Source organism: Entelurus aequoreus, linkage group LG01 (assembly GCF_033978785.1).
Source record: "Entelurus aequoreus isolate RoL-2023_Sb linkage group LG01, RoL_Eaeq_v1.1, whole genome shotgun sequence".
NCBI classification, from domain to species: Eukaryota; Metazoa; Chordata; class Actinopteri; order Syngnathiformes; family Syngnathidae; genus Entelurus; species Entelurus aequoreus.
Genome location: NC_084731.1, coordinates 85,747,118 through 85,774,200, shown reverse-complemented (window position 1 = coordinate 85,774,200; position 27,083 = coordinate 85,747,118). Strand labels below are relative to the sequence as shown.

General features: G+C 39.6%; 1 protein-coding gene across 2 annotated transcripts in view; it reads right to left on the bottom strand.

Moving 5' to 3' along the window:
- LOC133658104 (histone demethylase UTY-like) overlaps nucleotides 1-27,083 on the bottom strand; it is a 76,229-nt gene that overhangs the window by 25,530 nt on the left and 23,616 nt on the right. Inside the window, exons 6-18 of one of the 2 annotated variants that reach the window (XM_062059732.1) lie at nucleotides 18,159-18,279; nucleotides 18,032-18,086; nucleotides 17,385-17,419; nucleotides 16,745-16,838; nucleotides 16,543-16,669; nucleotides 9,831-9,929; nucleotides 9,326-9,545; nucleotides 7,901-8,038; nucleotides 4,202-4,333; nucleotides 4,050-4,121; nucleotides 3,875-3,976; nucleotides 3,356-3,781; nucleotides 1,133-1,965 (exon numbers count right to left, since the gene is read on the bottom strand). In XM_062059732.1, the coding sequence (XP_061915716.1) occupies nucleotides 1,133-1,965; nucleotides 3,356-3,781; nucleotides 3,875-3,976; nucleotides 4,050-4,121; nucleotides 4,202-4,333; nucleotides 7,901-8,038; nucleotides 9,326-9,545; nucleotides 9,831-9,929; nucleotides 16,543-16,669; nucleotides 16,745-16,838; nucleotides 17,385-17,419; nucleotides 18,032-18,086; nucleotides 18,159-18,279 (2,454 nt within the window). The remainder of the gene's footprint in view (nucleotides 1-1,132; nucleotides 1,966-3,355; nucleotides 3,782-3,874; nucleotides 3,977-4,049; nucleotides 4,122-4,201; nucleotides 4,334-7,900; nucleotides 8,039-9,325; nucleotides 9,546-9,830; nucleotides 9,930-16,542; nucleotides 16,670-16,744; nucleotides 16,839-17,384; nucleotides 17,420-18,031; nucleotides 18,087-18,158; nucleotides 18,280-27,083) is intronic. The other variant, XM_062059739.1, reaches the window with a different exon arrangement.

The following is a 27,083-nucleotide window of genomic DNA, read 5'->3' as shown; positions in this document are numbered from 1 at the left end:
GTCAAGCAACGCAATCGCGAAAGTAGCGAAAACAACCAAACCAGGAAGACGCCAGAAAAGTAGGACAGAAACTGGATTTCCTGGCAAAAACTTAAATGTTTCGAAAGGTAAACAGAGGAGACGCACTGCCGAAGAAATACAGGAGGTGTAGCAGTGTAAAAGCAACTTTCAGACCGGAGATTTATTATCACAAGAACTCAAATAAATTCCCTGTCAGATATCAAAACATACTTTGGGAGAATTATTGGCAACAAGAGTAATTTTTATTTTTAATTAAAAAAATTTAAAAAAAGAGAACTCTTCTCATGCAAGGCAAAAGGGCCAGTGCTTAAAAAATGGGTATTACTATATCTATTCACTAATTATTTATACATTTTTAAATACTAAATACTGGTATCATATGTGTATGTATTATATCTGCTCATAATTATTTTTTTTTTCATAAGGCCAATACCGATATACGTCTAAATCCTACATATCAGCACTGACTATTGGTTTATCTAGTAAAATGGACATAGTTATTTGGCCATTATGTAAAGCTCTCAGTCAGATGTACTCTTCCCCCTCTGCTTGATCGGACAGTGTGTAGGTAGGTCTATCTAATGTTGTGACCGGGTGAATCTATGTTAATGTTTATGAAGTTTTAACCCCGTCTGGGAAAAATAGCGGTGACGACTTCAAGATATATATTTAAACTGCACATTTTTCAAAACATACATTACGACACTTTTGGAGAGGGTGGGGCATGATTTCATTTGCAATCTGGGAACGTCTGCAAAAACATAGCTTGCAGACAGACTCAAAAAACGGGTTATAAATGTGACTGTGGAGCAAAATTTACACCACGGCATATTCAATAAATATTGTCTAAACCACAAGGAAGTGTTTTAAATATAGTTTGCAATCATCATTGGTCTCCTTTAATAATTTTTTGATCAAATGGTAAATGGTCTGTATTTATGTAGCACTTTACTATACCTGGAATGACACAAACCATGTGACACAAAATATCTGCATAGCAACAACAATACAGCCTTGGACTTATGTAACCACTTCTGATGAGTCAGTTTCTCTACAATTCCACTAGAGGGAGCCATCAGAACAACAAACCACAGCTTCTCAATTGGCTCACCTGCAGGCTTTCAGCACGTCGGTGGAGCTGGGGTAGATCGATACAGAGGAGGATGATGACGAGGACGATGAAGAGGAGCCGTGGGGAGGAGTGGCCTTGAGGTCGGTGACAGCGGGCGGCTCGCCCTTCAGTGGGCTTTGAGAGTCCTCAGAGATCCCTCCCTTGCCGTTACCGTTAATGGCCAGTGCTGTTGATGTAGTGGTGACAGGACTGTGGCCGCCCGTCTGGGTGTGTTCTGAGGACTTGGGTGAGGGCGTGGCGGTGGATATGGCGGAGATAGGTGAGGAGGCAGCGGAGCTTCCCTGTGGGTGTGGGGTGGAGGGGATGTGGATGTTGTTGACTTTGCTGGGCGATGTCCTGGATACAGTCCCTTCCGTCTTTCCCTCGGAACCCACCGCCAGCATGGCAGATAAACTAGGATTGTCAGCGCTAAGGCTCTGCTTCTCACCGCCTTCCGCCACCTTGCCGATGTGATTGGCCAGGCCGCTAGACTGCGCCGCTTTGCTGTCCGCAGATGACGGCGGCGACGGCGTCTTGCCTCCTGAACTGCCGTTGCCGATGGCCGCGGCTGTCGTGACCGGGGTGGCTGCAGTGTTGCCATCTTTGGTAGCGGACACACCGGGTACTGCCCCACTTGAGGTAGAGGACGGGGGAAGGGAGGGAGGGGATGGTAGGTGGTTGTGTGCTGGCTGCGGCTGTGGCGCCGCAGCGTTGGTGGAATGTCCAACCCGATTGTTGGGGTGAAGGGGGGGAATGGAGTTGGGGGTCTGCGAGTGAGAGGTGGTTCCCTCAATATTGGAGTCCACAAGAGGAACAGGCCGCTTCTGGAGCACCTAAAGCACAGGGAGAGCAGCTGATGAACAACACGACGTGGGGGGGGGGGGGGGGGGAATATACATAAAATAAAATAGTGCAAGAATATCTAAAAACATGAACATGCAGAATTGACTGCAGTTGCAGATAACGCAAGGAACATTTTACATCTTTCTCCAAACAACTAAGACTATTCATGAGAAACTACTTGGCGCAATAGTAGTGACAACATTTTGCAACGTAGCACTGGTAGTGTAGATAACGTAGTAACTTTTCTACAGATAGCATGAGGTCATCATCACAAGTAGTGGAGTGTTAGTATTTCCACCTTCAGCTCTAACATATACTGAGACATTGCTTTATGTCTCTCCTTTCTTTTATGATGTACGCTCTTGACATGTACGCTTGCTTCCAGTTAATACCTTGTTATGGCCTCAGTTTTTGCTGTTTTTATTAACTTTTAATACTTTTTAAAATCCGGCAGACATGAGTAGGAATGTTCCAATAAGGGTTTTATACTGCCGATTTTCGATCGTTCATGAGTGAGATCGTCCGATACTAATCACATGTATTAACTGTAAATGTTTTCATTTATTTATGGGGAGTGTTACAATATCAACACAATATTTGACGAGTCCCTTATTCCATACAATTGTTTTATCAGAACAAAGTCAATAGTACGCAATAAGCAAAAAACGACTACCTACTACTTATTTAAATCCTTTGGCTTTTGCCCTCAAAAGTCTTCCTGTGTCGAAGGACTTGTTGCCCAAATTTCTCAAGTTTATTGTCAGTTTTAAGCCAAAATGCATCCATTGTCCCTCTTCTACCTCCAAATTGTTTTTGCTTGTAAGTACTCTGTGCGTGTGCGTTGTTTAACATGCACCTCTGCTCATTTTACAAGCTATGTCATGATGTGACGACGGCACGCCATGTGAATTTGTCCGATAATGATCGTTTAAAGCTTATTTACTGTTAGGGGAATATGTTCCCTCCTTTGGTCAAAATGGAATGACTTGGAAGTTACTAACTTTGGCCTTGGTTTTGCTAAAAAAAGATAAATAAAATAATCTTAGTGGGAAAGAAGGTGTGTAAACTTTCGGTTTCGATCCCCACCAGGGTGATGTAGCTAGATGGACAAAAGCAAAGAGGATAGCAACCATTTTCAGAGAGAGGCACAGACTTTTTGCACGGCTCGGTCCTCTCTCCAGCGCTGGTCTCGCTATTGTTTGTATTTACTCTTTTGTATAAACTAAATTGTAAATTTTCGATTCCAGTCACCTCTCTTTATTCAGACAGCCTTGGAATAAAATAATCTGGGAGGACTCTTCCCTGCAAAACGATACTACTAAGGAGCAAAAGCATGAAGTGACAGTTGAGTGAAACACCTGCAGAGAGGTAGGCACTTGCCTGAGAGGAGTTAAGGTGCAGGGCCGGATGTGGCGTGGCGTCCTGTGTTTGCGTGCTTGTGCAGGTGTGAGGTAGCAGTGCTGCGTCGCCGCTGCCGGCAGGTTGCAGGTAAGGCACATCTCCATTGGGTCCCATTGCCGTGGGCCCCGGTTGATTATTATTACTACTACTACTGTTGGTACTACTACTACTACTAATACTACTACTAGTACTGTTGCTTTCACTCATGGGGAGGGATTCCGAGTGTCCGTGTACCCCGGGGCCCACAGGCCCGTTCGCCAGAGATTGAGGAGGGCACAGTGGCCGATGAGGTCCCAGATGGGGCCGCATGGGATGGAGGCTAGGGTTAGGGGAAGGAAGGGAATTGGCAGTTGGGCCATTGGGTAGGGAGGGGCGCACCTGACCTCCTGACACATTCTGCCGCATCTGCAAGAGAAAAAAATTACAATCGCCGTTCAAGTTTGAAGAACACAATGATCTAATTTTGCTGCCTGTTCATACACAAGCTATCTTTTTTACCTGGTGCTGCTGCATCATGGCAAACTGAGCTTCTAGCTGCTCCAACATCTGCAGCTGTGGGGGCCTCAGACTGGCTCGATTGTTTCGCAGCTGTTCCAATAACTATAGACAACATAAAACAGTTATTGTAAAATCTGGAAGTGGCCTGAGGAAAAGTGCAGCGTCAATTTCCAACCTGTAACTTTTGTGGAGAGAGGTACCAGTTGGGGACAGGCTGCTGCACTGGATTACTGGCCCAGGAATCTCCCTGATTATAAGGAATGCGACAATACACCTTATGAAGCGCACTTTGAAAAACATGCACACTCGGTAACCGTTGGCTTTTACCTTGGCGGGGCTCAGAGCTCGCTTCCTCTTAGCCGGGCAGGACTGGTCCTCTGTTTGGCCGAGTGCGGCCACATGAGGAGGCAGCGACTGACCTGAACCACCACCCTCAGCAGTGTGGTTGGGTTTACAGGCCTGGATGAGGAAAGGGAGAAGGGCAAGCGGAGGCAAAATGAAACAAAAAGAAGGAAGAAAAGGTGGAGGTGTTAATGTGATAATAGATTTTTTTTTTTTTAGGTTAAAAATGTTTTAAAAAATCAGCGAAGCGCAGAGAGAAAGATAAGCAGAGCAAAAAGAGAATCGATAAATGCAAAATCATGATTGACAAAAAGAACAGACATTGTTGAAGTAAAGCGAGAGGAAAAGCAAAGACAAGCGGAGGAGAGTAAGACAAACAGAAAAGTACAAATCTGAGTAATGTTTGTATTTATAAACTATAATTAGAACATATTTAACTGAGGCACACTGGTTATTAAATGAACATGCTATGTTTAACTGAAGCATCACATGCCATTGCAGGTAGAAAGATTGGTTCTGCTTCCTGTCAAACACAGCAGCACACATTGTTGATGCCACTGTAATGACGGAACTCCAAAGTAATGTGTTCAACAGTTTATTAGCTACTACTGCTGGCCTACTTAAGAACACACATCTGGAAAGTGTACATTAGAGATGCTCCGATGCATCGGCCACCGATTAGTATTGGCCGTTTCCTCTAAAAAAGTATGTGATCGGTATGGGTGTTAAAAAAAGAGATACACATCTGAACGGCGATTTATTCCAATTCTAAATAGCTTAATTTTCAAGAACTCATTTTAAAAATAACTAATAGAATACCATTACACACACGCACATACATATAAACATATACAGGTATATATATATACACACATGCATATATATAAACATATATATACACACATACATATATATAAACATATATTAAAATTTAATTTAATATTTTTTTGTGCAAAATTATTTTTAAAACATACATTTTCCAACCTTTCATTGATAAACTACAATCAGGATTCAACCCAATACGTCTGCCTTACAAAACAAGGATGGGGCAATGTGGGGAAATTTGTCCTTATATTCTAATTCACAACAAAGCAGGAAGCGGCTAAGAATATGTTTGGAGTAAAATTTAATATGAAGATGAAGCACCCGGTCATTCATTAATTGACATTTTACATGCACTTTTTCCACGCTAAACAGGGCCCTAAACAAAACGCGTGTTCTGCCCATAGGACGTGGCAGCCTTGGGTATCGGAATCGTCAGCATAAAAACCGGATCAGAACATCCCTAATGTACTTGCATGCTATTTTATCAGCAGTGCTGTGGTAAAATCTTCTTCCTGCAGATTCCAAAGCATTAAAAAGAACATGAATATTTCAGGTTCATTCTTCTGAAACAACATGGTCAACATATCGACGCTTCTTTATATGTCGATCATGCAGGACCAGGCACACACCTACAACTTCCTACTGTGAACAGGCATAGATGAATAGGAGGTGATGGAACACTAGGGGGCGATAGATGAAAGCTGGCAACTGAATGCAGCACAACCTCATTGGCGGCACTGACCCGCAGTCAAAAGGCCAATAGAGTGTGAGATTTATTGTGGCTTCTGTCTGACTTTAGGAGTCGCAGGCCTTTAATCTGTTTGAAAAGTGTGTACGGATGAGAAGTTGTCAGATTTGTTAGATTTGTCAAAGTGTGTGTCTAATGCTTCGTTATAATACGGGGTGATAAGGTGAGGGGAGATTAGCGTTCAATTTGAGCCGCGAGAGATATGTGAAGCCAAGTGACAGACTGGAAAGAATGGGTGTGGGGGGCTGAGTAACACTTGGCTCGACACTCTCCTCGAGCAAATTACGGTCACTGTGGCATGCATATTTAAATAGGTTGTATTCACTTGACGTCACGTCCGGCTCATTAAATATGCGAGGCATGAAGTGGTGGGCCACCGAGCGTCTGTTGTCAGAGCGTTGTGGGCTGCATTTTGCCTTCCTCGAAGTGAAATACCCTATGCTTGCATTGTTTAAGGCTGTTGGAACGGTTCAAATCGCGAAAAGGATGAAAGTTTCTTCAGAGTTCCTCGAGAGGTAATCAAGAAGGGCGAAAAAATGTGCAAGATTTTACAAAAGAAGACGAGAAAAGTGTCACACACTCCAGTCCAAGAAGGCGCAGTCGAAGAACGCACGTTTGCAGTGATCACTTCATCAAAGGTTTGTTTGATGTATTTTAAACATTCTGTATTTCCCATTGAAGTATTATCTTGATTTGTGTTTTGTCTCGTTTCTGAGTTCTTCGCCAATGAGAAGTGCCGCAAATTAGGAGGAAAAAAATAGGATTAAAAAGCCAAATGTCCCGTTGTGGGAATACTTCAGCTTCAAATCGGGTGGGCAATATGAGCCCATCAACAGGGATGAAAGAGCAAACATGACGTGATCATGTAATGGCAAAAAACAAAAAGACAACGTCCATCCACTTTAGGATGTTCAAAATGTATTTACATAACATTTTTGCATACAGGGATGAGAGTCCATTTCATTTTTTATTTATTTCGGATAACAAAGTTATTTACCTTCCAATTACAGTATAATAGTAAACTATTCTACAATAATGAAAAATACAAGTTTATATTCTTTTAAATGTAAACTTGTATTATTATATATTATGATTATGTTACATTATAAACACTGTACAGTTTTTATTGATTATTTAGTTTAAGAGCATGATGTAGACAAAAGCGGTGCGTCTGTCATTAAAATCAATACTTTTTAAAGTAAAATATTGCATATTGATCTAATGTGTGGCACCTTGAGACAAAAATATGTTGACAGTCTAAAAGTAACATGTCTTTCTTTACTTGTTATTTTCGCAGTTTTATGCAGTTGTATGTATTTTTGAGTATAATATCGCAAATCGAATCGCGGTCACAATTTGAGAGAAAAATTCCAATTAGGTTTTGTCTCAAAATCGTGCAGCAATCATAAATGAAGCTTGCACAACATACACAACGTTGAGATCAATAGTTATTTTTTGGTAAAAAGACTACAAACATGGATGTAGACGCAAAGTTAAATTATAAAATGCAACCTTACCCGAGCAAAAACGATGCATGATTTATCCGGGAGAGTCTTTGTACCAATTTCCTTCACCTAGCCACACAAAAATAAGTTGTAGACCTCCATGCTTTTCTAACTTTTCATCTATTCTGTCATGTAGAATGACGTCAGGAGCTCCAAATACTTCAACATTTCTGGGAACACGACCAACGGATAACCCTTGAGATCACTCGACAAATCTTAATCTGATAATGTATAAGGATAGATTCAATTGCATAGGTTGCATTTTTGCCCTTATCTGCTTTTAGTGGTAAGATCTAGGCCCCTTGCGTACTCCGATAGGTCGCACTGCCATGTTGTTTTGATGGCCCACCACTTCTTTGACATTTGTTCAAACGTCACGTGTCCGAATACAACCTATATGTTATCCCAATGCGGTTTTAGAAGAAACGTCAAAACAATATGTGCGGCTCTATGTAAAGCAGCGTGGGAGGTGTACTTCAAGCACAAGTGTTACCCATCGGTGTGCCCAACAGTGCATGTGTTGACCTGCAGAAGTGTCGGCGTGTGCATTAGGATTATGTGTTTTGAGCGCCTTGGGTCAAAAAGGGGAGGGATCTGGTCTCTCACCTGCTGTGACGCACTGCTCAGGCCTCCCTGCCTGGAGGTGAGCTCAGCCGGGATTGGTAGACTCCATGCCGCCTCAATAAGAGGAAGCATTTTACTTTTACTCTGGGGGCTACTGAGCTGGGGGTTACTCAACTGAGCCTAGGGGAATGGAAAACGACGTGAAAAAACAAAAAAAAAAGGGAAAAAAAAGAAGGAAAACACAAAAGGCTTGCTTACCAAAACTAGGGATGCACGATACATTTATTTTTTCAAGCTGATACTGATAACGTCCTGCTTTTCAAGACCGATACTTTATATCTATACTGAAGTGCAGTTTGTACACACCGGGAGCTAAGAAAGATTACAACAAAGGTGAACTTAATAAACTGCCTGTAGATTTGTCTTGATTAAAGCTACATTTTCAGTGATGAAATCACAGATCGCCCTGAGGTCGTCTCTACTAGCAAACTTTTCAATCGTGCAGCGATAGGAACAAGCCCTTTCTATTCAGCTGGCTTTGGGGCAGCTCCTTCAACAGTCCAATGTCTACTTGGGCTTTCAAAACATCGTCGTAGCGATGCTGATGATGTTTGATAGGTTGAAGCGCAATGTTTTTCCCCTCCTTGCGGAATTTTTGCAGAAGTCTGTTTTAAAAGTCTTCCCTTGAAACCGTTAAGAAGTCTCACGCAATCGACGCCATGTTTGTTTACAGTGAGAGCAGGAGCAGTTTACGACAGGCCACATAAGTAAGGAAGAGTACCGCTTGATTTTCTCACCCTGACCCACCTACAGCAGGGTAGTTTCGCCTCACCAGTTATAGGAGCATTTTTTAAATATCAGATTTATTGTGAGACGCCCTAATATCAGCCTGATAACTATCGGTCTGTTTTTATCGTGCATCCCTAACAAAAACCTACAAAAAAGAAAAAACGATGACCTCAAAATAAAAAAATATCAGCAATGGTACATTTTATAGCACAAATAAACGTGGTTTGCTGAGTAAGTCTTGAAGCAGCTTGGCCATGAGTGAGCAGCGTGATTCGAACGAGGAGGTATCTGAATGACACTCAACAACAATAATCCCAAACACGGTCCTTTAGGACAAGCCACTGTTGTGGAAAAGTGACATTGCCTCATGCACATGTGAAAAGAGATGGAACTTGCTTGTGGGGGGAGTGCAGATGAGGACATGCCAGCAGGTTGCTTACTCATAAGATACCTTGACGGTAAATGGCTTAACTAATTCCCAGGGTGCTGCAGTAGAACTTGTGTTTTTTCTGGCTACTTATTACTCGTTTTTGATCAGGGTCTGTGTTCAAGTCTTTTTCTAACTCTGTTACATTGTTAAATATTACACAATAGTGACTTGACAACAGCAGCTGTGCCCAATTCAGTGTGGCAGCACCAAGCTATGTTTACCACTGCCTTACACCTTTCTCCACTCACCTGCAGGCATTTGATTCGGTGGGTCAACACAGCGGCATTGGTGCACGCCTTGCTCCGTGTGGCATTGACGTAGCACTTGATGGCGTCGTGCGGCTGGTTGCACGACTCGTAAAGTGTGCCCAAGTCCATCCAGGCGGCGGCGTGACTGTGGTCCAGCTGCACGGCACAAATGTACGCCTGCAGCGCATCCATGGGCTGGTTCTGCTGCTGGTACAACACACTGGGGAGGGGGGGATAAGGACAAGTGTGTGAAATGCAGAAAGAGGAAAACGTCGCTGTCCGATGAAAATAATGTCACTTCACTGTCACATGACGATAATGTTTAAACTCCCTCCCATGTAACTGCACCACATGACTCACGGCTTGTAATTACTCGTGCAGTTACAGTATTAGACAAACAAAAATACATATGTATGTATTCTGAAATCTGTTTTACAGTAAAAACATTCTTGCTCCTAAAAAAACAACTGTGACATTGTCTTGATTAATGCAAATTAATTGTTACCCTATTGAGCACCAGGTATCTGCGCTGGCCTCAGATTTATCGATGGACTGCCGATAGGAGATGAAGGCATCCTGGACTTTTCCAATACTTGAGTAGCACCTGCAGGAGAAATCAGTTGTAAGGATTGGAACATGCAGCTAACCAGATAATTTAAAGAGCACCAGAGCTTAAAGTGGAACTGCCCTTTTTTTTTAAAATTTTGCCTATCATTTTAAAATTTAAAAAATTTAAGTGAGACAAAATCACATATATTTTCTTTTCTTTATGCAATCGAAATCATAAAATACAGCCAGTACCAGGTGGCTAAGGCAGCTAAAGTGAGTTCACTATTCCACCCATAAAACCCTCTTAAAAAACATCCAAAAAACATTATTGATGCTTTTATTTTTTTCTGTATTGTGTAGTTATAATTATATGCTTTTACTTGTAATTGTATTGAGTTTGTGGACCCCAGGAAGACTAGTGGGTTGTTGTGGCAACCAGCTAATGGGGATCCTTAATAAAAATCAAATCAAAATCCAACAATACTTCATTTACATCTCGTGACCTGATTATTAGCCAAGTATTAGCAATAGCTTTATTTTAAGAGCTAGCCAAAACTATTTTAAGCACCGCCGTGATCACAAAGAGCTAATCAGCTAATGCTGCTATATGGACATTCTGAGCCGGTGAAAGGTAATTGTAGACTACTCTCACCTGGATGGTAGAATGTTGTGGCCATAAAACGAGAAGTTGGTCAACTTTGTCATTCAACTAAGACTCGGTGATGGCGAAAAAGACACAAAAAGACGTTCGTTTGCGGCACATTTTTTATGGTAACCCTTTGCAAGGATTAAGATTAACAATTCAAACAAACAGTAAAGATAAGAAAATCCCGTCAGTCAGCATCCCAGTGAGAGTAGACATTATACAGTAAGTGATTGTTTTATTATGTTTGATGTTTGTATATCTTGTTTAGCACTTAGAACTACTGTTGCATGATGCTTAGTGTTTTTTGTTGAAGGTAAAAACAAACACTGTGATGCATCTGTAAAAATTAATAATAAAATGAGCAAAATACTTAAGTATGGCATGTTATTAAAGCGTGTATATAAAAACGATGGAGGCTTTTGGGTATTTTTAGAGCACTTTATAAGCGGAATATAGCGACTCCTAATAGCTCATTTGTTAGCTAACTTTTGCTTCTGCTAGGGTTTATTTACTAAGTTACTATGCATAAAAAAAGAAAAACATATCTATTCTTGTCTAACAAAAGGATTGTGAATGACAGACAAAAACATGTGCAGTTGCTCTTTAAACATCTCTCACATACTATCAAGAAATGAATGGCTACAATCTAAGACCTTAGTAGCGGGGGGAAAAATCACTGTATCAATGTGTACATTGGATCAAGCAAATGTAAAAATATTAAAAATATTAGAGCTGTGCCAATCAAATTTTTTCACCTCCGATATTGGTGTTGGCTAATACAGATATTGAGTTGATAAAATATCAGCACTTCTTATATACAGTAGCACCCCAACTTAAGAGTGTTTTGAGAAAAGAGCGGTCTCTCGGCTAATTGTTATGCTTTAAGTTGAAAGCAAAAATATGAGTTACAAGCATCTCTACAGTCATGGTGAACAATGTTCCCTCTAATTTTTTATGTGTGTGAGCAAACGCATAAACTCCCGGAGCATTCAGTGAAGCACATGTGAGCAATACCAGCATCACAACTGTCCCAAACCTGACTTAACAAGTTCAATGTTTTATTATAATAATCAAATGACAGCAGTCATTTTGATTAAATTATTTAGTGATTTGGCCCACTTTAATTGAAAATAACAAAAGCAATGTACTAGTATTGTGGGTCTGTTCAGGGGTCCCACTTTGAAAATAATTTGCACACATTTCAGAGATCACATTTAGTTCCCCTTAACACATTCACATGTTGCACAATGAGATGTAAGCATGGGATATAGTGTACATTCCTGTAACTTTCTGTCGGTAGAATACATCTTTTTATTAGCATTTCTTTAATCTAGTAACAGCATATGATGGTTGATATCCATAAATGAACATTCTAATAAATGGCAGTAAAATAAGAACACACCTGACTGAGGAGTCAACGTAACGACCTGGCATTTACACTTTGTGTGGTGTTGGAAGTTGTCTGACTTTTTGTGTGGCCATAAAACGCATCAGTGGCTAATTAGTGCCATGAGTGTGTGTGTTGGCGGTGGTGCAGGTGAGAGAGCCAGGGCTGCAGTTGATGACAAAGAGTTGGTTTAAGCCCGGTTTTTATGCAGAAAATTACCAGTTTTTCTAGACAGAAGTTTTTACTAATGCTTTTGTTGTGGCTATGACCTAATACAAACAGTTTTGCTCAATAAAGTGATAGATGGAATTCCTGTCCTCTTTAAAGCTTCTCGACAAACGTTACAAAAATTTAACAGTGTTGACTGACCAACATTGTTTTATCTGTTGTGGCCGCTTGTTGTCACTTGTCACTCTGAGTTGCATTGCAAAATCCTACAGAACAAATCGTTATGTGTTTATTTTGTTCAGAATTCAGAGTGGATTTTATTATGTGCGCAGCATAGATTTACTGTGCGCAGATGGCGCATGAGCAGAACGTTGACGGTGAACCCTCTAAAATCCACCCAAAACATCTGGTCATACTTGGAAGCATTAGCTTATAGCTAGAGATCAATATAACTTTGTTTTCAAACCTTGATAAGGAATTCAGTGGTGATATTCATTGAATTAAAGAAGTAAATCATAAAAAAAACATGACCGAGCGTGTTGCCACTTGATTAGACAACACTGCTAGCCTGCACCATACTGATGCAGCCAAAAATGTTAAGATAATATCTGAACGGCATACATTTATCCATGAAAATATGGAAAAGTTGTTGATAGTGTGTTTGACGGAAAAGCAGCTGGAAGGAGATACCGTAGAAGTCCGCTATATATTACTTTATAAAACTACTATAGTTGTTGGTAGTACATTCCATTGTATTGTTTTTACACAATATTTCTTATCTAAAAGTTTGTTTTTCTTTTTAAAAGACATGTTACATGTTAAAAGTGTGCTGTTTTGGGAAGGGGCAAGCACCAATTAATTTCAATCCATTTCAATGCAACATGTTGATTTGAGATACAAGTGTTTTGAGTTAGGAGCTCCGTCACAACCAATTAAACTCAGAAGTTGAGGTACTACTGTACTTTTATTATTTTGTTAGGGGATTTTAGAAAAGGTTTGATCAAGTGAAATTACTCTAACAGAAAACAAAGGTAGGTAAAACAAACACTAACATATTTCTTATTAACCATCTGGAATGGTCGTATGTTGTCTTTAGTTAAGTGGAGTGGTAATACCATACCATACCAACTTTATTTATAAAGCCCTTTAAAAACAACCACAGTTGAAAAACAAAGGGCTGTACACCACAAAGAAATAAAGGCAAAGGACAGACTAAAAAATTAAATTTAAAACAGAAGTAAAATACACATTAAAAAAGCAAATACAAAATTACCCTAAAAACAATTTTGTTAGATAAAAAGCAGTTAAAAAAGTTAAAAGTTAAAAACAGTTTAAAGTCTCATGCTGGGTTAAAAGCCAGTGAATAAAAATGGGTTTTAAGAAGGGTCTTAAAAATAGCCAAAGAAGGGGCCTGTCTCACATGAAGTGGAAGATCATTCCAGAGTAATGGTATTTTTGGTGGCACCTAGAGGCCACAATAACCCATAAAGTTAAACTAATGACTATGGTCCGGTAAAATAATAGATTTGATTAATATATTTAACATTTTGCAATGTCAATTCCCAAGGCCTAATATATATAATCTCCCTCGACGCCTAATGTGTGTGCAGCAACAAACTTCAGCTTCCAACAACAAGCCGCCCAGGGCCAAACAAAAAAAGTGAGACTATTAGCAGCATTACCAGTATTACAGTAATAGAAGCAATCGCAACTTTAGTCTGCCAAGATTTATGCCTACATTTGCCAGCTTCAAGCAGGTCTTTCAGGTGCTTGAAGTGAACCACACTACATTATGATCATGGAACATAACCATCTGATTGAAACAGTTATTTCTATTGATATTTGTAACAGAGTCTTGTAAGATGAATGCTAATGTGGTGCACGTTCACTAGAAGAAGACAGCAACTGTAACTCGAGGGGTGCTTTTGTTGACAAATTCCCCGCATGCAGTAGTGCGGGGAAAAAACAAGCGTGCTCACTTACAGCCTTCACAATAAAATTGCTGTGTTACGTCCTGTAGGACTGCGCTAACAAAATAGGAGCTCCACCACTTGGAAAAAAACTCTACTTTGTTGCAATTTCCAGTTATGGAATGTAGTGTACACTTTTACTTGCAATTCCTTTCGGATCTCAAAATTACTCTTGAGATTTTTGAGAAACTTTTAGGTGTCAAAAATTGTTTATGGTGAAGAGAAAAAACACAGTACATTTGTTATTTTGGAACAGGTTTGAGACTTGTTCAATATTTAGGTGCAGAATGCAGATCAATTTGAATTGAGACTGATCGATATAAAACGATATAAAACAGGGGTGTCAAACTCATTTTAGCACAGGGGCTGCATGAACAATAAAAATCCATGGCATAATAACCTAAAAATACAATTACAACTCCAGATTGCTTTCTTTGTCCTACTTTGGCCCAAAATAGAACACGCACATTCTGAAAATGTACATATCACAAATAATCCACTTGACAAAACACTTCAAGTTAGTTGAAAATTCAGTGGAAAAAATTAGTGGAGTTTCAAAACACCATGAAGAACACAATGAACTTCGTCTCAGTGTATCTACAAAGCCATTAAACTTAAGTCACAGTCTGTGGGATTGAACAAAATACAAAATAAATAAAAACTATTCCAAGTATCAAAAACCTCATTTGTCATGACCACATATTAATCCTGTGCTAACTCAACAAACCATACAAACTGAGGTAGAAACTATTCAAGTGGGTTGAGTTACTCCCTGCCTTTTGGGCATCACTGTGTATTGATAGAAAAATAAAAGCTGTGCAATGTGTCAACAATTTCAACAAAGTAAACGTATAAACTTAAGAGACTGACAGTATTGCAGTAAATCACACAATGTTGACTTTCTTTAAATTTGCACAAAAGACAATAATTTTCACAGAACTATATCAATGTGCAGTGTCTCATGCAGCATTTTAAGTTGGGTCACCAATTGTATATTTTACCCGTTTGTTTTATGTTGGGTCGAGGGTGAGAAGCCGCAGCTCCGCTTTACTGTGTGCCTCTTGCTTGGTATACTTGCTCGGCCCCGGTATAAACAATTTGCTTGCCTAGCAGAATTGCTCTTGTGACATCCAGTGGACATACGGTATTTAGAATAGGAGTTTATTTTATTTAAAAATGCAGCTCAATTTTACACTTAGCAAACTCATCTCGCAGGACAGATTAAACCTGTGCGCGGGCCTGATTCGGCCCACATACCTTATGAAAATTGATTTTAAAAATTGGCCATGACACCTAGCTCTACTCGCGACCTAAGTTGTATGATACGGACAAAATTGTTAGCTTCTGCCTTGATGACTTTGTATCTGTACGTAATATGCAACTATAATTATTTGATTCTTGTTCATATTCACAAATGTGCTTTAGACTGCAAATTGTGTTGAATTAAGGACACTTAGGACATATGTCTAGCTTGTGTGCTTAGCTGTCGTGTAGCTGCTAGCTCCTAGTAGCCTATAACATACCATGTTTACGTCTTGTAAATGACTTGACTTAATTACAATAAAAGACCAACCTTTTGTGCTTATTTAGGACAATAAAATGTTAACTGGCTGTCCACTTTTGCATAAGGATGGATGGAAGGGCTTATATCGGATCTAATAAGGAGGTTATAGACGCAAGCTGCTATAAATTCAATACTTGTTTCTTTGCTGATATTGAACCGAGATCTTATCAGATCACAACATCCCAAGTTAATTTTTCAAACACTATATCAAAACCAAATATACAAATGAACAGAAGTGAACAGATAAGCTGCTACAGAAATTGTCAACATGAATGAATTGATTTCCTACCGCTTATCTTGTTGAAGATGATGAGCGAGAAGTTACATGCATTCTGGTCTCGACGCACATACAGGTGAAACTCAAAAGTTTGTTTATACCAGCAATTAGATTTACAAGGTGAAACTAATAAATGACAGAGGCTCATAAAATGCAACTCAAGATATTTCAATACTTATTTTGATATAGTTTTGATGATTATGGCTTACTGCTTTTGAAAACCTAGAATTAAAAATGTCAAAAGATTTTGGGTTTTCAAAAACTGTAAACCAGGATAAACAAAATTATGACAAATTAAAGCTTGACGTATTTCAAGTTTATATCACATTACCGTAAATTCCGGACTAAAAGCTGCTACTTTTTTCCTACATTTTGAACCCCGCGGCTCATAGTCCTGTGCGGCTAATATATGGAAAAATATTGCTGAAATAAGTGGACTTTTACAAGATATTCAAATATTTAGAGTTTCACTTGTTCTAGTTTATACAAACAACCATCCACAAACAATATAGTCTTTGTTTGTGGATTATGGGGAGAAATCTAAGTGTCTGGACCTTCTGGACGTGAGGCAGAAGTGCTGACAAGTACATGCATTTGCTTTCTTGATGAGCAACAATATGAAACATGGCAAGCATGACACAGATGGGGCATCGTACCTGCCCAGGAAGTACCAGGACTGTCCAGAGTTGGGGTCCGCCTCCAGAGATTTTTGCAGACACTGGATGGCATAGCTGTCCCTGTTGGATTTATCCCCAAGATGCTCCACCATATGATGCATCCAGCCTTTGGAGACAAAAGGTAACCACTGAAAGTCAGTCAACTGTGCAGACAAGTGTTGAATGTTGACAAGTGTCTTACCAAGCTGCTGTAGGGTAGTGGCCTTCACCTGTGCAGGAAGATCCTCTGTCTGCAGAAGGCTTTCATAAGCCTCCTTGGCAGCCCGGTATCTCTTCTGGAACAAGTACAGAAAGTGGACATCTGTCTTTGCCATTTTTCCCTTGTTCAACATGATCAACAACTCAACCGTCTTCCACTTTGCCATTATTCGTCCTGCATACAATATAAAGCCAACAGTTCTACGCAGACACGTGTTCTGACACAGCGCATTAGTGGGGAAGCTGTGCTGCCTTCAAGTGTAAGCGACATTACCTCTACTGAGAGAGAGAGACCATCAGCATACAAAAGAGGGAGAGCCAGAATTTCTTGTTTCCGTGGCAACCCCGTCGATCGGCTCGGAATAATCTCCTATCCCCCCCCCCCCCCGCATTTGCCACCCACTCACACACCACGCTCCCTGCTTTCATTTGTCAGCACTTGACTCAAAGAACAGAAAATAGGGCTTTCCCTGGGACTTGACAGCGCTACAATATAAAAGCTGTAGTAAATTAGTAATGCTGCATAAAAATTTGGCAGCTCTTCACTTGGTTTAATAAAGCACTGCAAAATACATTGACTGCGTGACAATAGGACAGGACAATAGAAAACAACAAGCACTCACCTGAATCTCATATAAATGAGCAATGTGGAACTGAACTGCAGGAGGAAAGAAAACAACCAGGTTAGAGGTTATTTGACATTGAAAAATATTAAAAAGACGTAGTCGTCTTTTTCCTCCTCCTCGTCTTTTGCACACTTTGGTCAGTGTTGTTGCATTCTCAATGAACAGAAGCCCAATGTCGGCTTACGGAAAAGTCGGGTGGTGGCGCACCCGGCAGCACCTTCCAGCGTGTGGAGCGCCGCAGTGATGATCTAAGCTGCCTGAGTGACTCTCAGCAGATAGAGCGAGGACGAGGAGAGAGAGAGAGGGGAAGAAAGACAGGGGCTGCCCTTGCCGTGTGAGTGTCTGAGACACATGAGGAGGCGAAGGCAAACAGTGAGAGGCTGGGCTAAAATGGATATTGTTGTCTCCAAGGTAACACAGCAGGTGGGCGTGATGAAGCATCTTTGTTTTTTTATATCCTAACCAGCAATCGTTTGCTCCCAGGCCAGGGAAAACAACCTTGCTGTGTGTGTGTTTGAGAGCTAAAAGTGACTAATTATACATTGTTTGATTATCTTTTGTGAAGGTCAAATTGGCACCGCTGTGGTTACAGAAAATTAAATCTGAACATTTCCAGAAAGTCTGAGTACAAAATTGGAACTTACTTTCAGCTTTGGACAAAGTGCAGGGATTGGAGTCAATCAAAGCTAGCTGAAAATGCTGTGAGGGAACATAGAGGGCAGAAATTAGAAAAGGCATCCTTAGTTTCATGATTGTTAGGAGTGTGCCTACCTTTAGACTTGACTCATAGTCTGTGTTGACCTTGAACATGAGACCCAGGCGAAGGTGGATCTCCTTGGCGCGGGAGAATCCCGGGTCAATATACAACACTTCCTGGAATGCTTTGATCGCCCTGGTGGAGGGAATAAAGAAACAATAAAGAGACTACGATTTGCTTTGACAATTTTGCCCATAGTCGATGAGCAGTCGACTGCAGTGGTACCACAACTTAGGGGGCCCCAACTCAAGAGTGTTTTGAGATAAAGCGAAGAGACAGCTCTTGAGTTGCAAGCAAAAAATTAAAGTACAAACATCCATGCCATGAGTTAGCGCAGCAAATGTCTCAGTGAATCCTGTAAGATCCAACCACGCTTGAAAACCGCACTAAAACAACACCTCCAGGCAACTTCAACCCTTGACTAACACCCTCCCCCTTCCACATCCCACCTCCCTGGATTGTAAATAACCAAATGTAAATAATCAAATGTATTTCTAATGTATATACTTGTTCTTATGCTATCTGAACTCACTATGTTCTCTGCTCGCTGTACATATCTTACCAAGTCAGACCTACACTCTTTCAATGCCCATTTCTCTGATGATCTAATTGTTGATGACTGAAGTGCTGTAATCAACAAAACCCTCCTCATCCCACACCCCTAAATAATGTAAATAATTCAATGTATATACTTTGATGATTAACTTGTGGGATGACTGTATTATGCTGATAGTATATATTTGTACCATGAATTGATTTACGTGGACCCCGACTTAAACAAGTTGAAAAACCTATTCGGGTGTTACCATTTAGTGGTCAATTGTACGGAATATGTACTGAACTGTGCAATCTACTAATAAAAGTTTCAATCAATCAATCAAAAACCAAAACCTCTGTTGGTCTTCCTCGCTAGCCTTGCCTTATACGTAGCTAGATTGACATACCTTTGTTTTTCTAACAATGAGAAGAAAGAAAGTGAGTGCTGAAAAGTGGATGACATTCATTGAATTAAATAAAGAAATAATACATGACAGAGTGTAGCTAACTTAGTGAAGCAGTTCGATCATAGCACTGCGAGTACATTGCTCTCAGCACATGATCCCTGAACGCAGTGATCCCTCTTTTCAGTCATTCAAAATCTTTGTCTCAGTGGGCTGAGAGCGAGACCGCTAGCTTACACACACAAAAAGTACAGACAGAGAGCCTTGCTACTAGCAACATGCAAGTGAGAGGTTTCGCAAAGATTAAGATAAAAATTTAAGAGGAAACAATATGATATCGATGCCAAATATTCCGTTCCGGAAATATTTCAACTTCAAAACGAATGGGCTATACAAGCCCATCAACGCGAACAAGCGACAATGCCGCGATGGCAACAAAGAAATCAAATCAAATTTTATTTATAGAACACTTTTTATACACTGGTAAGTGGCAAACAAAGTGCCGTACAAAACAAAACAAACAAAAAAAAATAACAGAAGAAAAGAAGAAAACATACACACACACGCATTCACGCAGACACACAAGAAGAGGACTATTGACAATAAAGCAAAAACAAAACATGGCATGGCACTGATGATTTGAGGAAAAAAACCCACCTTGGAGGCGTCCACATAATAACTCAAATAAACACCATTTAAAAAAATACTGTATAAAGCATATGATAATAAAAAAAATTTAATCAAAATATAAATAATAGAAATATTACATCAATAAGTTAATGTAAACATAACACAGAATAATAGTTTAAAAAAAAAAGATGACTAATATAGAAAACAACAAAATAAAATAAAAACAGATGATCAGTCAAAAGCCTGATTAATAAGGTGTGTCTTAAACTTTTTTATTTTTTTATTTCAACGCTCACTGAAGTCCTGAGGCTCTCTGGCAGGCTGTTCCACAGGTGAAGGCCATCACAGCTAAATGCCGCCTCACCATGGGTCTTTGTTCTGGTATTTGGTAAAGATAAGAGGCTAGTGCCAGAGGACCTCAGGATCCGCGAGGGTTGATACAGTAAAAGCAGGTCAGATAGATAAGTAGGCACAAGGCCATTAAGACATTTTGGAAACTAATAATAGAACTTTAAAATCGACCCTGAGGTGGACAGTGAGCCACTGCAGCGACTTTAAAAAAGTTTTCCAACTCTGAAAACAAATGCACTTTAAGATGTTCAATATTTAAGTTAAACGTTTGCTTAAAGAAAATAAGTCCATTTCATTTTTTTTGTTTGTTTATTTATTTAGGATAACTAACGGTAACAGTAAGCAGCCAGCAAGTAAGTAACCAAGAGTAAATTCCAGACTATTAACTGCTACTTTTGCCCTACGCTTTGAACCCTGCGGCCCTTAAAACAGTGCAAGTAATGTAAGGATTTTTCTTCGCTGATGGAATAGTTTCTAAAAAACATATGCAAATACATTAAAATGGTGTGTTCTTGTCTGTTCTATGGCGTCATCTTTTGGATGAGATCGCTGCTGGGTGAACGGCTACAGTGTTTCCGGCTGTTTAAAGTACCAGTAGAGTGGAAAAACAAGTTGACATTATATGCTTATTTATGTTTCATTGTATCCATTAAACCATATTTAATTGTATTTCCAATCCGCAAAGCATGGGAAAACACCATTTAAACATTACAAAATGCCACAAATTCAGTCAGCCAATTTGAATAATCCGCTCCGAAAATCTTCGGCTATTGCCGGAGATTGACGTCGCAATAGTAACCCTTCTGGACTTTGACATTATTATCAGATCAGTCATACTGGAAATTTGCGAATATTTGAAAGAGATGTGCTGTTTATCATTCACAATCCTTATGTAAGACATCAACACGTTTTTTTTTTCTTTTATGCATTCTATGTCGTAAATAAATAAATAAGTAAAAAGTCCACTAACAATAGCTGCTCTCCATTTTGCCCACAAAACTCTGTAACACTATTTATATCTTGTGACCTGAATATTAACCAATTATTATTAATGTTGTTATTATAAGTGCTAACACATAAACTATTTTTAGCATTGATAACCGTGAGCTAACTATAGTTTATGCTGCACTGACTCAAGAAGAGACTTTAATGTGTTTATAAAATGAAACTGAGGACAAGCGGTAGAAAATGGATGGATGGAAGGATGCAGTAATGCAACATACATGGATGCAAACAGCCGTAAAACTGTAAAGAAGAAGAAGAAGCTGTGCTGCTTCTGCTAGCAGTGCTCCACGTTTGGCTTGTCAAAATGATTCTAGATCATAAATCATGACTCATCTGTAAATTAGGAGGATTCAGACATGAATCTAGAAGCTGTTCATCTGTGACATTAAGTATATACCCGCAGACGGAGACAAGTACACACAACCAAAGACAGTGTGAATGTCAGCAGCAACCCTTTAACCATTCATCTAGATTAAAATTAATTCTCTGTAAGATTGATACTATTTGGATCATATCTATTCACTCGCAAACTTTGTAAGTCTTTCTGTGTCATACATATATAATAATAGCTTCAATGTAGAGGCAACTTGTTTTTCCACTCTACTGGTACTTTAAAGCTTTGAACCGTAAGTACAAGTGCTGTTCTTCCCGGGCAGCACAAGTAGCCTACTTTAGTTACCGTATTTTTCGGAGTATAAATCGCTTCAGAGTATAAGTCGCACCGGCCGAAAAGGCATAATAAAGAAGGAAAAAAACATAAGTCGCACTGCAGTATAAGTCGCATTTTTGGGGGAAATTTATTTGATAAAACCTAACACCAAGAATAAACATTTGAAAGGCAATTTTAAATAAATAAAGAATAGTGAACAACAGGCTGAATAAGTGTATGTTATATGACGCATAAATAACCAACTGAGAACGTGCCTGGTATGTTAACGTAACATATTATGGTAAGAGTCATTCAAATAACTATAACATATAGAACATGCTATACGTTTACCAAACAATCTGTCACTCCTAATCGCTAAATCCCATGAAATCTTATACGTCTAGTCTCTTACGTGAATGAGCTGAATAATATTATTTGATATTTTACGGTAATGTGTTAATAATTTCACACATAAGTCTCTCCTGAGTATAAGTCGCACTCCCCGGCCAAACTATGAAAAAAAACTGCGACTTATAGTCCGAAAAATAAGGTACGTTTTGTAGTTACGTTTTGTAGTTACGTTATAGCGTCCGCAAAAATGGAAACATTTAAAAGCAAGACTAAAGTTTATGCATGTTTTAAATAAAAGTAACGTTAACAGATTTTAAAGACCTTTCGAGATCATATTGAAAACCTTTTAGAGATTTTATGACAAATTTAGACATTTTAAGACCTTAAATTCAAATTGTTGGACTTAAGACTTTTTAAGATCCTGCGTATACCGTGGTCCTATAGTGCAGCGGTCCCCAACCACCGGTTGAAATAATTAGTTATTTCCGTTTTATTTATTATCTGAGCCCGAACGATCTTTTATTTTGAAAAAGTCTTTTATTTTGAAAAATGACCGGATTCTCTCGGTTATATCTTGGTCACTTGAGCGCCAAAATTTAACCCAGCTAGCAAAATGAGTAAAAAACAAACGTCTTTGAAAAGTTTCTTTGTGAAGGGGGGAAAAAGCACAGTGAAGAGAGAGAACAGCCTACGACTTCCAAAAAAAAGAAAGCCTTTAACAGACAATACCAGGAGTCCTACTTGAAATATGGATTTATCGTAACAGGTGATTCCCACGCACCGAGCCCGCTCTGCATAATATGCGGCGACCGGCTCTCTAATGAGGCAATGAAGCCTTCAAAACTGCTTCGCCACTTAGAGACCAATCACCCCGGATTAAAAGACAAGCCCCCGGAGTATTTTGAAAGAAAAAAACATGAACACTCAGAAGAAATTACTGAGAGCCACCACATCAGTAAATGAGAATGCACTGAGAGCATTGTACTTAGTGTCTAATCGTATTGCTAAGGCTAAAAAGCCATTCACTATTGGTGAAGAATTGATCCTTCCTGCCACTAAAGACATTTGCCGTGAACTTCTAGGAGAGGCTGCTGTTAAAAATATATCACAGGTGCCTCTGTCGGCTAGCACCGTGACTCGGCGCATTGAGGAAATAGACGAAGACATTGAGACACAATTGTTAGAGAAGATTGATGAATCACCGTGGTACGCACTCCAGGTTGACAAATCTACAGATGTTGACAACAAGGCAATACTACTTGTTTATGTGTGATATATTTGGCCCTAGTGTGTGAATGTGAGTGTGAATGTTGTCTGTCTATCTGTGTTGGCCCTGCGATGAGGTGGCGACTTGTCCAGGGTGTACCCTGCCTTCCGCCCGATTGTAGAAGAGATAGGCTCCAGCGCCCCCCGCGACCCCGAAGGGAATAAGCGGTAGAAAATGGATGGATGGATGGATATTTATCAGGAGGATGTGCATGAGGATATGTTATGTGCACTATCGTTGCCAACCAACACCACAGCCGCAGAACTGTTCAACACGCTGAATGGTTACATGTCAGCCGGTGTTCTGGATTAAAGTCATGGCAGAATACCCCGAGATCGCCACCACATCACTGAAAACCATGTTGCCATTTCCGACATCCTATCTGTGGGAAGTGGGATTTTCTGCAGTGACAGCCACCAAAACAAAACAACATCTCCCATTACCCCCAGTTGGGACCGTCTCGTTGCCGAGAAACAAGCTCAGGGCTCCCATTGATTTAGCGTTACGGTGAGTTAAAATTCTCATGCACTTTATATTCGTTTTTAATGTTGTATCTGCATCTTATTTTGAAGGCATGTAAACGTTACCATAGCAACCAAAATCAGAGAGCATTAGGGCAGTGGTCACCAACAGAGGGAGGTGAGGGAGAGGGGAGAGGGGAGAGGAGGAGAGCTTGTGAGTCTCGGCACACGAACATGCAAGAGGCTTATCTGACGGTTCAAACTGGCAACCTTATTTCAGCTGTTGAAAAATAACGTACTCATGTTATGTTGTTGGCAGAATGTGCTAATAAGGGTCCATATGAGTACACAGTGGATTCACGTTTATAATTATTTCATAACAATCAACCCCGCCCCACCTTTTTGTGGTCCCCAACAAAAAGGTTGGGGGACCACTGCTATAGTGGACCAACCAGAAACCATAATTAAATACAACTGAACATTTTTAGAGAGAAAAACACCTGTACACGTCTCCCATCCAACCTGACAGAGCTTGAGAGGTGTAGCCAAAAGGAATATGCGAAACTGTGCAAAGAAAGGTGTGCCCAGCTAATGGCATAATAGTCAAAAACATTTGTGGGTGTAATTGCTGCAGCAAAGTATTAAGCAAATGCAGTGTGTATTTATGTAAATGTGATTTCTTAGAGTTTTAGTTTTAATCACTTTGCAACCGTTGAACAAACTTTTTTTAAAGTTTTCATTATGGGGTGTTGTGTGTAACCTTGACAAAGTGCTGTAAACATTTTATTTCGTCACTTGCTCATTTTTATGAATGCTTTCCATTGTTTAAAACAATGCTATGAACAGGCAATGATTAAGGCTAGGTCCACACAGCCACTGTTATCTTAAAAAATTAACATATACCCTCTTACGGTGTACAATAAAGTTGAAGTGGAGTTTCAAAGAAATCTCTGTACATGACAGCCGGTGAAGATGTTTTCATGTAGACATTTTTTCCCATTAAAAGCAACCACAGTTAACTTGGTGGCATTTTAACACCTCTGTTCATAAATACAGTGGTATATTAGGTGTACAATGACGTGCGCATTTATTGATTACCGTATTTTTCGGTGGTGGTAGCGGGGGTGTATTTTGTAGCGTCCCGGAAGAGTTAGTGCTGCAAAGGGTTCTGGGTATTTGTTCTGTTGTGTTATGGTGCGGATGTTCTCCTGAAATGTGTTTTGTCATCCTTGTTTGGTGTGGATTAACAGTGTGGCGTATATTTCTAACAGTGTTAAAGTTTTTTATACTGGCACCCTCAGTGTAACCTGTATCGCTGTTGATGAAGTATGCGTTGCATTCGCTCGTATGTGCGTACAGAAGCCGCACATATCTTGTGACTGGGTCTGAACGATGTTAGAATGGATGAAAAGCGGACGTGACGATAGCTCGTAGAGTACGTTAAAGGTTAATTTGTTCAACCTTGGCCCGCGGCTTTGTTCAGTTTTAAATTTTGGCCCACTCTGTATTTGAATTTGACACCCCTGACATAGACCATTACACACAGCGCTCAAAAATCCGTCAAAATGTTTGAGTATGATTTGGTAAACTATGAAGCCGCATCGCTTGATGAATTGTCGGCACATTATTGCCACTGTAGTTAGACGTGATGTGCTTCAACATACATGTATTGTTATGGTGTGTGTGTGTGTGTGTGTGTGTGTGTGTGTGTGTGTGTGTGTGTGTGTGTGTGTGTGTGTGTGTGTGTGTGTGTGTGTGTGTGTATAAGAAGGTTACGTTGGTGGAGCGCTAATAAAGAGAGATGGCTCAGAAAACGACAAAGTGAAAAGATAAGAGAGGTTTTACGATCATTTAAAAGTAAAAAAACAACAACATTGTGGTGAAATGTTTGCACTGTGAAACAAAGCTGACATCTCACATTAGTACTACATCAATTATACATTACCAGAAATCCTCCTCCATTTTTAGGAGCAGCAAATAAGCAGCAATAAGATAAGTCTAATTTGGCAGTTAACACCATCTTACTGTATATGTTTGACATGCATAACATAAATGTTTTAATCAAACACATGTGAGGATACCTAAAGTCCAAGTACCCTCCTCCAATGAATACCTTTTTTAAATGGGTATATGTTAAATTGTTGAATTGTCACTTAAAGGGAAACTGTACTTTTTGTGGAACTTTGCCTATCGTTCACAATCATTATGGATAACGTGACATTTTTTTTATGCATTCTAAATATTAAACGTACATAAGAGTCCAATGGAAGCTCCATTTTTTTGCCCATAAAATCCAATAAATAACCATTCAAGAAGCACCAACAAAACTCCATTTACATTTTGTGATTTGAATATTAAACAAATATTTGTGATAGTGTTATTATAAGCGCTAACGCAGGCAACCTATTTATAGTGGCGCCGTGATCACTTCCGTGTGTTGCATCATCGAGTGGTCTGCTGTTTCCTTGCTTCCTTGCTCCCTGTAAGTTTATTTTATATCATAAATCAGTAGGTGATGTTTTAATATGTCTGTTGGCTCTTATAAAGTCTGCAGTGAGTGAGAGAGGTTTTACGATCACTTAAATGTAAAAAAACAACATTGTGGTGAAATGTTTACACTGTGAAACAAAGCTGTTGTTATACATGTGCCTGGTACTACATTACATACCGTATATACTTACATCATGTACTGTATTTTTCAGACTATAAGTCGCAGTTTTTTTTCATAGTTTGGCCGGGTATGGTATTTTTATTTATTTTTTGTCATAAAGAAATACAATCATGTGTGCTTACGGACTGTATCCCTGCAGACTGTATTGATCTATATTGATATATAATGTAGGAACCAGAAATATTAATAACAGAAAGAAAACCTTTTTGTGCGAATGAGTGTGAATGAGTGTAAATGGGGGAGGGAGGTTTTTTGGGTTGGTGCACTAATTGTAAGTGTATCTTGTGTTTTTTATGTTGACTTAATAAAAAATAAAATATATTATATTTGTTTTCATGTAAAAAAAAACAAAAAACGACAACACTTATTTTGAAGGTTTGGCTGCATTTACAGTATCTTGCTGTGACGGTGCGCCACAATTAAATACATTTAGGGGAAACTCTGCCATCCGATTTGAAGATTAATTATTCCCACAACGGGACAGTTGGCTTTGTAAACATATTTTTTTCCTCTCAAATTGTGTTACTTCACGGCAAGCTGCAGATGAGCAGACTGTTGTTACTTCCAGTGTGTGTGTAAACCTGGCACCCTACTGCACTCCCACGAGACAAGG